General features: G+C 38.7%; 1 protein-coding gene across 4 annotated transcripts in view; it reads right to left on the bottom strand.

Moving 5' to 3' along the window:
* Nucleotides 1–14,221, bottom strand: part of Me3 (malic enzyme 3) — a 219,997-nt gene that overhangs the window by 60,536 nt on the left and 145,240 nt on the right. For all 4 annotated transcript variants that reach the window (XM_003468608.5, XM_013151159.3, XM_013151158.3 and 1 more), the window contains exon 6: nucleotides 2,582–2,743. In XM_003468608.5, coding sequence (XP_003468656.3) covers nucleotides 2,582–2,743 — 162 coding nt within the window. The remainder of the gene's footprint in view (nucleotides 1–2,581; nucleotides 2,744–14,221) is intronic.

Genomic DNA, 14,221 nt, shown 5'->3' with positions numbered 1-14,221 from the left:
CGCCTAGGCCTGCTCTGAATGAAAGATGCATCCCTGGACTTTTACAGAGAAAAATCTTGCAAACAGATTCAATTTTTAAAAGAACTATAGCGTGGGAGATGACACATTAAATTCATTTGAAAAGAGATAAATCACTGTCTTTTTAATGTTGGTCACTGTGCAATTTTGAATTCTTGTGTTCTGAGTGAAACCCTTAGGGGAGAGGCAGACACTGCAAGCAGAAGACATAACCCATTAAAATGATCAATTAGGTGACAGTGTTGAAATACTGTCAACCAGAATATTTCACCCAAGCCTGGATCTCATTTATCTCCTCATGTCTAACAGAGTGCCTGACACCTACTAAATACTCAGTAAACTTTTACTAAATAAGCAAAGGGAAAGTGTTCACAAAATAATCTTAATTTAAAAGTATAGAATAAAATTACATGCATATTCTGATCACAGCTCGGGAATAACGAGATTTATGTATGTGTGTAGAAAAAACACTAGGAGAGGACACAGATATAGCATTGTGAGAGAAATGCTATTTCATTTTTCTTTAAAAATTTTTAATATTCAAAAATTACTAATTGTCTCAGTTACTTTTCTCTTGTTGCTGAGACAAAATACCTAACACTCAAAATTAAGGAAAGAAGTGTTTATTTAGATCGCAGTTTGTGGAAGTTTCAGTCCATAATCAGCTGGCTCCAAGGCAGGGTGGTGTGGCACAAGGGAAATATTTCAAAGTGGCAGAAGACAGCAAAGACAGCAAGAGCAAAAAGAGAACTAGCCTGTTTTTTCCCCTATATTTGTAAGCAGGCTATCCCACCACCCCAGGGCAGTGCAGCACTCACACCATCTCCCTGCCCACCTCTTGCACAGGATGAGGATGTTTACAAAGGACCCTGGCTTCCTGCTGAGTTGCTTAGTTAAACTTCTGAACTTCTCAAGTTGATACAATGCATCAACCATTATACTAATAAAAATTCTGAAATCAAGAGATGATATTTACTTATAAAACAACAGAAATTCAGGCAGGGGCATGAGCAGAGGTTGCTTGTAAGCCTGGGGAGAGGAGCAAAGCCTCCACTTAGGATCCTAGACTGACATTTCCAATAGGCCTTCTGGGTCAAGTTAAACTCCCTGGGCCTCAGTTTCCTCAACTCGAAAAAGACAGTAAGAACAGCTGCTCCCATCACATCATAAGTAGATTTAATTCACACAATTCAGAATTATAAGGTTTTAACTGAGTGTAAGGGCCTGGACTATGCTTGCTGCTGGTCAGCTGTGATCATTTTCTTCCTGGTGAGTTTGTTACAAATTGGAAGTAAAGTTCCGTGCTTTTCTGTAGAGTCCTGATCCCAGGACTTTTACCTTCACTCATCTCACCCTACCCCTACGATTCTCAGCTATTAAACAAGGCCTGTCTGTCTCTTTCTTATTTGTTTTTCTGTGGATAAAACTGATGAAACATCCTTTACTAGTAGCTACAGTGCTCATTCTTGAAATGAGGCTGCATGGTGCCTCATGCTGAGTCTTGATATGTTTCCTTGAGAGAGGTCACTGTGGAATGCAGTAAGTATTATCTTTTTGACATTGTGAATAAAAAAATTTAATATATGACTATTCCATTTGTGTCAATATTTCTGCTTCCAGAAATTTATCCTAAAGAAATAATGAAGAGAGGAAGACTGATCTGTAAAATAGGGTTACTAGTGCACAATTCATTTTTGCAAAAAGCCTAGAAATAACTTTAACACCCTTATGTAAATCATAACAGATGAGGAATTGAACAACTTTGCTCCTCTATGACTTCCTACCATGAAGTTTCTGCCTTGGAGCCAGCCATCTATAGACTGAAACCTCTAAAACTGTGAGCTAAATTAAACCTTCCTTTTGTGTTCTGGGCAATCAAGTATTTGGTCCCAGCAATGAAAAGGCTGACTAATATAGTTCTTAAAAAAGAATTCTTGGACACTTTTTCATGTTTTCTAACACAGAGACACAGCTGAGGATCACAGGCATACATTAAACATGTCAGTCCCAAACCACCTGGAATTCTGCAGGTGGATGTCAGTTTGGCTTAGTTTCTCTCACCATGGTTACAGGACTTTGATCTGCCTGATTGAGACTTTTCAGCCCCCATCCTTGTGCCCTGTATCCCAGCCCTGGTGCACTGAGTTTGAATCTTTCTCCTGAGTCAGCTCACCTTCAAAATGCTGAAAAACACAGTCCACTCACCTGCACTGGTTTCTATCTCCATCAGTGGGTGAGGCGGCTTCAAGAGGAATGGAAGCCATGTGGGATCATGGAGGCTAAGGATAAAGAGAAACTCAAGCAGGGGTCATAAAGGGCACAGAGGCTCTCAAGGAGGTAGAGCGTCAGGGAGAGGTAGAGGAAGAAGCAAGGGGACACAGAAATGGGAGAGGGGTGGGAGAGGAAGGGCAGGGCAAATGTGTGAAGGGAGTACTCCGTTGAAGGGGAACTAGGAAAGAAATAGCTCACTGCTACATAGATACAATCACCCTCGAAATGCTCCCCATTCATCCACTTCTGTCATTTTCTGGCCCCAGAGCCCTTGACCCAAATAGCCTGTTACCTCATTGTTGGTGCCAACATCCAGCAGGACAGGGAGGCACTGCTGCGGGTTCACCCCTCCACATGCTGTGTACAAGGCCAGCTTGCCCACCGGGATGCCCATGCCGTAGCAGCCCAGGTCTCCTAAGCCCAGTATGCGTTCCCCATCAGTCACCACCACGGCCTGAAAAACACAGCAGGCTGCCATCAATCCGGGGCAGCACCTCCAGTGATAAGGTGCTCATTTCAGTGCCCTAGCTTGTCAGACTTGACAAGTAGATACCTATTGATTTTGCAGGGGATGAGACAGCTTGTCTGGGATGAGGCTAGAGGAAATCCTACTGTGGCAAAATGACAGAAAGGTGCCTCCCCTGCATTCTGAGGTTTGAGGGGTGGACTGCATAAACAGCTGGAGGGAAACCACATTTAGTCACTCTCCCTGAAAGAAACTAACACACACTTTCAACCTGAGAAACGTGGGGGGAGGGCACGTAGGGAAGGCCGTAATAAAAGGAGAAAATGGAAAAGAGGCCTTCATGCTGCTGCTGCAGCTCCAGAGTGTGGGGACTGATGTAAATACTGCTGTAAATCCAATTTGCAAAGAACAGCTCTCCTTGTGATGTCTTCTGGAATCACCATTTCATGTCAGATGGGAAAATTTTCAAGCTGTGCTGGTGTTATCTTGCATTTGGCAAACAATCACTGAGAGCTGAAAATGGACTAGAGATAGTACTAGTTCGAGGTTTGACTCATAAATTAACAGATTCTGATGAGGCTAATGGTGATGAAGGGTTTTATTATATGGTTACAATGGATATTTTTTATTCATTCACTTCACATATATTTAAGAAACATCTACTAGGCAAAAGATATTTCCTCCATCTATTGGACGAAGGAGCTTGAGTTTGCTCTTCTATAAAAACAAGTATGCATGGACCCAGCCCTTAATGAGCTAGAGGACCAAGGGAAGTGAAATATATGTATTAATAGTCATGACTTTGGGAGGTGGCTTTACTATTTACAGCAGAATAACACAAAGGGCAGCAGGGATTGAGTCAGAAGATTTACTTCTGTAGAGTAGCCCTTCATGGGTGATGGGGTGCATGTGCCAGGTGCTGGACAAGTGGAGACTGTGTGAATGCAGGTGGGGAGAAAGACAGTTAATGCAGAAGGAAGTTAAGATACAGCATAGAGTTTCGGTCATGGAAGATATGTTGGGAAACAAATAGGTATAAATTGCCTGGAACAAAAGAATGGAAAATCAGGCAGAAATTAGACAGCAAAGGGCCATGAATGTCAGGATAAAGGGGCATCAGGCAGACAATGGAATTGTTCATAGGTCACCACAACCTACTCACCATCACAAGCTTTTCCCACTTCTAAAAGAACTGGAAACCTGGCTTTGGACCGGGACTCAGAACCAGCTCTGACATATGCATGTGCTAGCTGTTCACAAGACTCTGTCAATAGGCACCTTAGGATTTAATCCATGCAGAGACAATGCAAGATACTGGAATAAAGAGATAAAAATCCCTACATACTCTGCAAGAGTTTACAATCCAGTAGTGAAAGGGCCCATGGTATTTTTCACTTCTATTCTTTGTCTCTGTGGGGTGAGAGCACACATAGCCTGGTGCTGCCTTTTGGTACAAATAGGTGTAGAGATCCTAAACACATTCCTGCACTTCTGGAGAGTGCTGTAAAACTCATGACATGGCCTCTTAGATTAGATTCACTATCTCTGTGAAGAGTGCTCACAACTCACTCTTGTCTGACCCTTCCTAGCGTATGGCCCAGTAAGAATGTCTGAAGACTGCTAGCCTTGTTTCACAGGTGAGGAAACTGAGGCTCTCTTGGAAAGATTAGATAATTTACAAAGGTCACCTTGGTTGTATATGTGGCAGTGAAAGATTCCAGGACCTAGTTCAGGACTCTCTGCTATCCATTCCTCACGGCTAAACTACCTGTGCTCTTGCCAAGGTTCCATCCTGCTTCAGCCTCACCTTGTCGATAGCCTGCTTGTGATCTCCCAGCAGCTCTCCTGCTGGACCCTGTGCTGTGCCCTAGACCCCAAACTCTATTACTGTACTGTGTCTCCTAATCACAGTTTTCTTACTTTGGTTCCCATTTTCTTAGAATACTTTTCTCTGCTTAAGGAGTAGAGAATAAGAAGAGGTTAAAGAGAGGAAAGGAAAGCAGTTACTCCAGAGCCTTATCCCTTTAATACTAGGATGACAATGAGGCTTTTCTGTACAGCTTGGAAATGTCCAAGAGTCCCTTATTGCCTGCGCAGCTCTTCGGAGTAGATGCCTCTGCTCCTTTTCTCCTCCGTTCTCAATCCTGCTGTGAAAAAGGTTGATGTTGCACCAACTTCATAAATGAACTACTTACCTCTCATCTTTCTTCTGATCTCGTCTGCCAACAAATGTCAAACTGATTGTTTCAAAAGCCCATTTTAATTATGTAATTCTCAGGCTCAAAAACCTTTAGTATCTTCTAATTTTTCATGGGATGGCGTTCAAAGAGCTTAGCTCTTTAATGACCTGAACCCAACATACCTTCTGAGATTTATCTCCTGATAGGTATCTGTTTATAATTCCATCCTCTGGCCAAAGTGGCTGCTTTACTCTCCCCAGATGCATTCTTAATCCTCCTACGATCTCTCTCCCCAAGCCTCTATGGTTTTCTCTCTGTGATGGGATTTCTTTCCATCCTCCAGCAGGGCAAATCCAGACCACTTGCACTTGTATCTACCACTTATACTTCCTGTCACCTGCCTGTCTTCTACAAATGTTATAATTACTTAGTAGGCACAGTGCTACTGTCTGTGAAGAAATTAAAGTAGTTCTTATGTGGCCCCATTAGTTTCTACAAAAGTGAGTTATCAAAGAGCAAGACTGACCCCTCCTTGGTCTCTCTAGTTTCCCGTCTCACTATTAATTCTCTTACACATGATCCTGACATTGTGATGCCATTTGCCACGAGTGCCTCCCCAAAGCTGAGCTGATGACAGGATCACACACTTGAACCTCCAAAAATGAGAGCCAAGTAAGCCATTTTTCTTTTATACATTATTCAGCCTCAGATATTTTGATGAGTCAAAGTCAAGTATATTTTATGCTGTTTAATTTTTTAATAACACAGACTCTGTCTCACCAAACACTTCACAGGTTAATGGCAGGGGCTTTGGAATCTAGTAAACAATATTTCCATCTAGACTCCTTGATAATGTACTGTACAATCTTGGGTAAATAGATAACTTTTCTGACCTTTAATCGTCCCATAAAATGGGTATAAATTAATATTAAGATGAAAATAATATATATCTTAACTTAAAAGTAAGAGTGGTCAGTAAATAGTCACTATTCTGATGATTATAATGATGATTATTACTTGGGGCAAAGATTATATATTAGACTTTAACATTATTTCTGACTCTCTATAACACAAAAGGACCAGGTGATAATTATTTGTCAAATGAACAAAGAGAAACCAAAGAGAGATTTTGGCAAAAGAAACTTTCAAGAAAATCTGTGTATTCCAGGCCTAATAACATTCTAACCTTGAAATTTCATCCATCCTAAAAGCTCCTACTGTCATTTCTTAACCTGATGACATTTGTAGCTAACTGCAGGAAATTTCCACTTTTATGTCCAATACTTCTCAAAAACTGCATAAGTTCCTAATAAGAATTCTCTTTTCTTTTTACTCTGTTTGAACATTCTTGCTCTGCTGTCCTTCTGTTTCCTTGTATCTCTCAAGTTCAAAACCATCCAGTCTGTATCCTGTCTGTCATTAGTTAGCCATCAGGTTCTACTGATTTTACCTGCTCTGTGTTTCTGTGTCAGCTCCAGCACCTTCATACCTTTTCAACTGGTCCATATCTTACTTAGGCTACCACAGTGGTATTCTGACTTCTTACTCTTGGATCTTTCCCATTCACTTCATTTTTCAAAGCACAACCAGATGTATCCATTTTTTGTCCCCAAATAGCCAAAGGTTTCTGATTCCCATAAAATTGACATTTTATGATTGACATTGACATTGATGATTTCCACAGCATAGTTCTAATCTACTCTGAACTTTTTATCTTCTCTATCTTCTTTTATAATTACAATATTCCAATTTTGTATGAGATTTATATTTTTTGCATAAATGCTATTTTACTTTTCAGACTTTGGCCTGAATCCTACATTGTTGTGTGTTTCAAGGAATAGTTCAAAAAGTAGTTCCCTCATGAAGCTTTCTTTCTGGAAGTTATCACGTCCTACCCTGAATATTCACAACATTTTCCTCACCCAAAGAATCTATCACTCTCTTCCTTGATCTACAGTTACATATATTTCCTTGTCTTTCATACTAATTCTAAGCTTACTAGGAGCAAGTAGTAAGTTGTGTCATCTTTGATTCTCCAGCACTTCACAGAGTGCTCACAGGTGATATATATATATATATATATATATATATATATATATATATCAGTAAATATTGGGCAATATGGTGCATAAATTGGCATTTTTATTCTTTGGAAGTTTTACAACTCATAACTACCTTATCTTTTATAAAATTAATTTTATTGGTATACTTTTGATACACATAATTATCACATTCATCATAAGAAATTTGTATGTATACATAGTATTTCTTGATTCTTTTCTTCTACCATTCTCCCCTCCCTTCAACCCTTCTCATTTACAAAAGCTTCATTTTCATTTTTTGGGGTCAGTACTTGGGATCGAACTCACAACCACGTGCTTGCAAGGCAGCACTTATGCTGCTGAGCTAAATCCCCAGCCCCTTCATTTTCATTTTTGTTTCCTATCCTCCCCCACCATTTCCTTTCCCATTTGAACATGTTATTTTTACTTTCCAATATCATTTTGGTTCTCCTTTACCCTTTTGTTTCTCACACAAGAGAGACAATGTGGTATTTGCAGCAGGAAATTTGGAGAATAGCGTTCTATGTTCTGTCTTTATCTGTGCAGCTCCAACTCACATCCTTTTTTGATTTAGTGAGCATGCCCTTTGGCTTAGGTGAGACCTGATGTACTGACCCAAGACTGACCAGAAGATTCTGATTTCTTGCTTACTTTAGGGTTTTAGATTTGTAGTTACGGTCATGGGCTGCCTATAGTACCATGTGTACAACCTTCAGTTCTTCTGATTGTCTACTTCCTTTTCCTTCCCCTTCTTCCTATTCTCCTTATCACTTCCCCACAGCATAAATAATGCACATTCAATTTTGTTTTTTTTTGTTTTCTGAGACAGAGTCTTACTATGTAGTTTGCAGTTCAGGCTGGTCTTGACCTCACTCTGTAGCCCAGGACTCAAACTCACAGTGTTCCTCCTGCCTCAGCCTCCTCAGTGCTGGGATCACAGACATGTGCCACCACATCAGCAGTTCAAATCTTAATTCCTTTTCTTACTTGCAAAGAACCTAATTTTTCAGCTTCTTTCTCTATAAAACAGTTATTTTCACATCTACACTTTTAGTTATCAACCTCCCTGAGGAATTTTCTCCACCAAAGAGCACCATCTTGTTTAGTGTCACACCTCATTCTAGAGGCAGGCCTGGTCACTGCAGGAGTAGAAGGGCCCATGCTCTTTCCCCAACTCAGGAAGACTCTGAAGGGCCTTTCCTGCTCTAGAGCCTCATGGGTTCAGCTGACACTTTCTTATAAACCTCTCTGGAGCTGACTTCTGTGATCTATACTGCCTCTTTCTCTTCCACTAGTGTTGACTCAAGAACATTTTCTAATATACTAATTTCTATCTCAGAGTCTGTTTCCAGGAAATTCAATCTCTCACACTGAGCACAGTGTGGGGGGTTGCACAGACTGTACCTATGCATGCTAAGTAGACACTTGACCCTGGCCACTTTGTCCAACTTTAAATACCCACATGGTTGGTACATACGGCAGGACACTCCCTTGGCTTCACACCAGCTGCCTCTCAGTGCTTTCTCCAGAACTTGTCGTGATTGGGATAAAAGAAAGATTTAAGAGCTTGGGAAAATTGTTGGGGAGAATGCAATTCTCAGAATTGCCTTCTAATTCCACGCAATACACTCTGTGGGAAAAAGTAAGAAAAGCAATTTGCATTCCTCTTTCTGATTTATGCCGGACACTTCTTGGAGGTCTAATGTGGCCTACCCCATCCTCCCTAAACAAGAAGAGAACCCAGGACCCAGGTAAGCTGCACAGAGGAGAGCAACCCCTCCATCCCATGTTGGCCACCTTGGGAACCGAGGTGAACCTCGCCAGAGGAGGGTGGCTCTTCCCTTCGCTACTGCCACTACTGAAGTGAACGGCTTGGGAAGGCCTAAGCGACCAGAAGGAATGCCAGAAAAACAGTAGGGTCCCAGCTAAGGTGCACAAGATGGACAGGTGAGACTCATGATGTGAAAAGTCCAAAGTAACAGTAAAAATATGATCCAGCAGGTGACTGAGGCTTCTGAGGGACCAGCAACCAGCTAGGGAAGAATCCAGGACTTGGTAACTGGCCCTTTTATCTCAATTTTTTTCTCTTTTTGTCTCTTCATTTTCCTTTTTTATTTCTCTTTCTTTCTTTTGCTCTTTTTCTCTCTCTTTTCTAAAGTGCTAGGGTGAATTCCAATCACCATCCCCCAAACCCAGAGACCAAGTTCTGATAATCTGTTGCACACTCCTTTATTCTTTTTTTTCTACCCCCTTCTCTGGTTTCCAAAACCTTGCATGATCATCCTTTGTCTGCCAGCCTTACTTCTACTTCGTTGCCAGTTATCTTTGTCTTATACAGTGTCCTCCCTAAATTTCCCCACCACAGGGTAAAACTATTTTACCAAGGGGAAATACTTTGCATACAAATTCGTAATTTATGATCAGTTCTGTAATATAACTATAGACTTTGTTTGAATGGTCTAGTGTGTAAAACTGACAACAGTTTTTCAGTTTCTAAGTTGTGCCTGATACTATTGTTGCTGTTAATTTTATTACTTTAGCTAGTATTTCATGTCTGGTTTAATGAATTGTTCTCCCTTCTGTAACAATACTGGGAAGCTCTGGGATAATAACCTCACTGAAGCCCTACAGAAAAAGACCAGGGACTGAGTCAAATAGATACTCACTCTTAATTAATTGGGGAGGTAACATCTTGTAACAGACACTAGCAAAGAATCTTCTACACACAGAAGACATTACTGAAGAACAAACTTTTCCTAGAGAGGCCTTGATACTAGCGATATCTACAAAAACCCACAAGGATCATCACAAAAGCAAAATAAAAAATTTTTTTTGAAATAGAAAATGACAAGATGAAAAAGCAAAATGCAATCTCAGGGCTCCAGATTACCCAGAATAAGGAGACATCAATATAGAATAGATTGAAGACATACACAGGAAATTTCTGAAAAGACAGTAAGTGAGATAAAGAAACAAATCCATGAGACTATAGAGGAAATCAGATCAGAAATAATCTCTCAGGTGAAAAAAGAAGTGTCAATATTTATAAAGGAATTGTTCAGCAAATCTAAAGATAGATGATGCTAGAAAGACATTGGAAACCATGAATGATCAAAATAAGAAAGAAATAGAATGCATAAAGTAAATTCAAACAGATATTCAGGAAATTAAAAATTCCACTGAAGACTGGAAAATTGCTTGAATGAGACTGACAACAGTCTTTCAGGCCTTGAAGACAGGATCATGATTAGTGCTCATAAAAGGAAAAATCTGAAAAGGACAAGAGATCAGGAAATAACAATTAAATAGCTGCAAGATGATGCAAAGAAAAATAATGTAATAATAATTTGTGTCAATGAAAAAAGCAGGATTCAACATAAATGACATAAATTATTTGCATAAGTAATAGTGGAAAATTTCCCAGTCATGGGAAAAGGATCTGACATACAGATGAGTAAGACATATTGAACTCCAATTAACCATCCAAAATAAGTCTATATCCTGATATACAATAATCAAGATCCCAGAAATTCAACACAAGATCAGAATATTAAAGAAAATATTAGAGAAAATAAACAGATCATCTCTTAAGGTAAGTCCATCAGAATCACAGCACACTTCTCAACAGAGACCCTCGTCAAGAAGAGCTTAGAGTGAAATATTTTACATCCTGAAATAACTCCCAACCCAGACTGATATATTCTGCAAACTATCTATCTTTCAAAATTAATGGAGAAATAAGATACTTCCAATGCAAAGAACAACTGAAGAAATTCATCACCCTCAAACCAACAGTACATAGGGTAATGGAAGATAATTCTAGACATAAACAAAAATGACCACAATTTCAAGAACAACAATGAAACTACCACGTCAGGCAAGCAATTAATCACTCTAAGCTCTCCTTGACTGGAGGATTTGTGTTGAGAATTCTGCTGTCATTCCAACAGGCTTTCCTTTATACTAACAGCTTTTAGTGTTCTGTTTTTGTGACAAATTCCTGTAATCTTGACTATTATATGCCTTGTTGCAGATTTCTTTTTGATCATGGTTCATTGGAATTCTACATGACTTATATGTATGTCAAATTCTTTTTCCCTGCCAGAGAGGTTTTCTGCCATGATCATTGTGAACAGGTTTTTTTGTATTATTTGCCCTATCTCCTGTTTTTCATTGACTCTGATCTATCTTATGTTATTCTTCTTTGCATTATTTAGAAGCTGTTGAATTGATTTCTTGTGGTCCCTTGCTACTTTGAAGAAATCTTTCTTTTCATGATGACTAACTATAATTCTGTCTCCTGTATCTGATATTCTATCTTTATATTGGCTCACTGTGTTCTAAACTTTCAATTTTCAATGTCCACAATATCTATTTGAATCTGTTTCATGGATTCCATTTCTTTCCTATGTTGGGTGTTTGTGGTTTCCATCATTTTCTTAAGCTCCTCTACTTTTTTTTACACTCTGTCTCTGCTAGAGTCACTAAGCATGTCTTTCATTATGGTCACCATGTCTGTAGTTATCTGAGAAATGATTTCTGATTTGACTTTTTCTAGAGCCCCATTCATCTGCTTAGTTTCTTCTGCTATTACCATTTCAGAGAGTCCAGGTGGGTAGCTTTTGCATTGTTCAAATTCACTACCCCCTGGTTTTGCCTTTGGTGAGCTAGATATCTGTGGCTGCATCTTCTTTAAATGTCTTCTCATTGTTTATTTTTTTACTTTAATTTCTAGGTCAATGATTATAAATTGTTTGTGGCGAGTAGCTGTATTGCTAGTGTTTAGAATCCATGGGAAAGGGGAATTTGCAACCACCAATTCAACTCTACAGAGAGTATTGCAGGATATTCTAAAAAAAGAGAAATACAAAGAATCCAGAAATAATGGCAGAGAGGCCACAACGAATGGAGCAGAGAACAAAATGAAGAAGACAAACTGACAGCTACTGACAGAAAAAGAGCTCAACAGAAATGAGGCAGAGAAGATTGGATGATAGGAACAGCTATTTTAGAGAAAATGACATCTTAATAGGTAATACTGATTTAGTATCATCTTGTTTTGAAGTCTCATCTAGCTTTTGTCCTTCTGTCTCCAATGGTCTAAATAGGCTGTATCTTATTGGATTTTATTATGTACGATAGTATAAGCAAAAACCTTTTAAAGACAAGGAGATTATACAGAAACCATTGTTCATTTTCTGTTAGTCGATTCTAAATACTCTGTAATGCTGTCATTCTCTTGAATGGTTTTACATTGTTTTGATATACTTAATGCTACAGTATATGAAGTTGTACTCAAGGATTTCAAAGAAAGAGACAATATGGTAACTACTTTTAGGTTAGGATTATCTGGTGGTGAAACACTATTCTGCTTAAATGGTTATATTTTGATCTGCGCTGTTTTGTTGTTATGCCCTCTTTTATCTCAATCTCCACTCCATTATTTACTTTTTTATCTTTATCCTTTTAATTAAAGGAAAAAAAATAGCAGGATATATTATAGTAACCCACTTTGACTTTTCATTACCTTGATTTAAAGCCCTGTATTACTCTCACCATCTGGTTTTTAACTGATGTTCCCCTATTCTGTTTTGCTGGATAGTATCAGGTTCGAAAGTTTAGGCATCAGCTGTGAAGATAATGAGATTCATTATGACGCCCATTCTTGTTGACTTTTATCTACTTTTGAAGACCTAAAAAGTCTCCAATGTTTAGGTTTTGTCGGTTTTATTCTTTACTGTTTTATTCAATTGTATTATAACTAACAATATAGGCAATTCTATTAGAGATAGCGGGAGGCATTATGGTAACCATTGTTGATCACCTTGTATTATGTTTTTACATTATCTATTATGCCCACCCTTTTGACTTGACCGATTCTGTTCTGTTATGTCACATTTGGTTTTACTCTCTTCCAAAAAAGTAATAAGAACCGTGGGAGCAATGAAACCCAAAATGTGTAATAGTCATGGTACAAAAGAGAGGAAAAGAAAGTGCTCCAAACTATATAACTGCATGTATATTTAAGTGTATAAGATAGAAAATGATATCACAGAGTTTTATTGGATCAATGAACAGAACTGTTTGCAGTATCATTGATGGAATGTCCACTTTACAAGCTTTAATTTTGTGACTTGAACAATTATTTCTAAGATGACAATATGTAATCCATTAACTAGTGATTTCCTACTGTTCATTTTTTTTTCTGTAAATCTGTATAACTTGTACCCTTTCCCTGCTTTTTTTTTCTTTTCTCCTTAAATAAAATTAAAAAAAAAAAAAGAATCCATGGGAAATCACTACTCTTCAGAGGTGTCTTCCAGGTGCAGTTGGTTTTTAGGTTTTGACTCTGTTATAAGATCCTACCTTTTAAACTTATGGGGATAAGAAGTTTCTGCCTATTTGGCCCAGATTCTGTTTCTTTGGCACTGGCTTATATTTTTTATGACACTTAGGCAATCTCAGCTTTAGTATATTAGGGAAAAAAACTAGTTAGAGCAATTATGCCACCTTGGTTGTATGTCATACAACCAGTGATAGAATTAGCATCAAACATAGCCTAGAAAATGAGGTAACTATTAATTTACCACCTTTAACTGTATGAACTAGAGTTGTGTTATATAACAAAATGTAAAATGAATTAGAAAATCATATGTAGCAAATAAGCCCTCAATACAGCATTTTTACACTCAGGGGAAAAAATTTTAAAAAAGGTTGGAGGAAACATTGAGAAACAGAGAGGAAGAGATTAGGAACAAGGCTGGAAAACAAAAGAAGATCACACAAACTTTGGGAAAGTGATGCAGAAGAAAAAAATACAAACAACATAACAGAACAACAACAATAAAAAATCAGAAATAATGTTCATACTCATATAGAAACAAGAACAAACAATCAAAAACAAAAACAAAACAAGGAACAAGAGAAGGGAGGGGAAAAAAGGAAAAAAATGTCCACTTTAAGGTGTGTCTCTCCTGTCACTGGTAGACATTGTGGGCAGACAGAGTCCAGATTTGAGTTAATTCATCCCAGTAAAATAGCTACAGCTTTTTGGCAGAGTGGTGGATAATCCCAGTGAGTCTGTCCCATTAGTTCCACTGAAGTTCAGGCTGGTACCTGGTTGTGGAGATGGAACCAGATTCGTTCAGTCTGCAGCTGTCTGTAATCCTTGAACTTGGCTTCCTGCTGGGTTGAACTCAGCTCCCTGATCCTGACACTGGGAG

This window comes from Cavia porcellus, unplaced genomic scaffold, assembly GCF_034190915.1.
Source record: "Cavia porcellus strain 051 isolate PalLab524CR breed Dunkin Hartley unplaced genomic scaffold, mCavPor4.1 scaffold_9, whole genome shotgun sequence".
Taxonomy (NCBI): Eukaryota; Metazoa; Chordata; class Mammalia; order Rodentia; family Caviidae; genus Cavia; species Cavia porcellus.
Note: the sequence above shows the minus strand (reverse complement) of the source record. Positions and strands in the feature narration are given on the sequence as shown.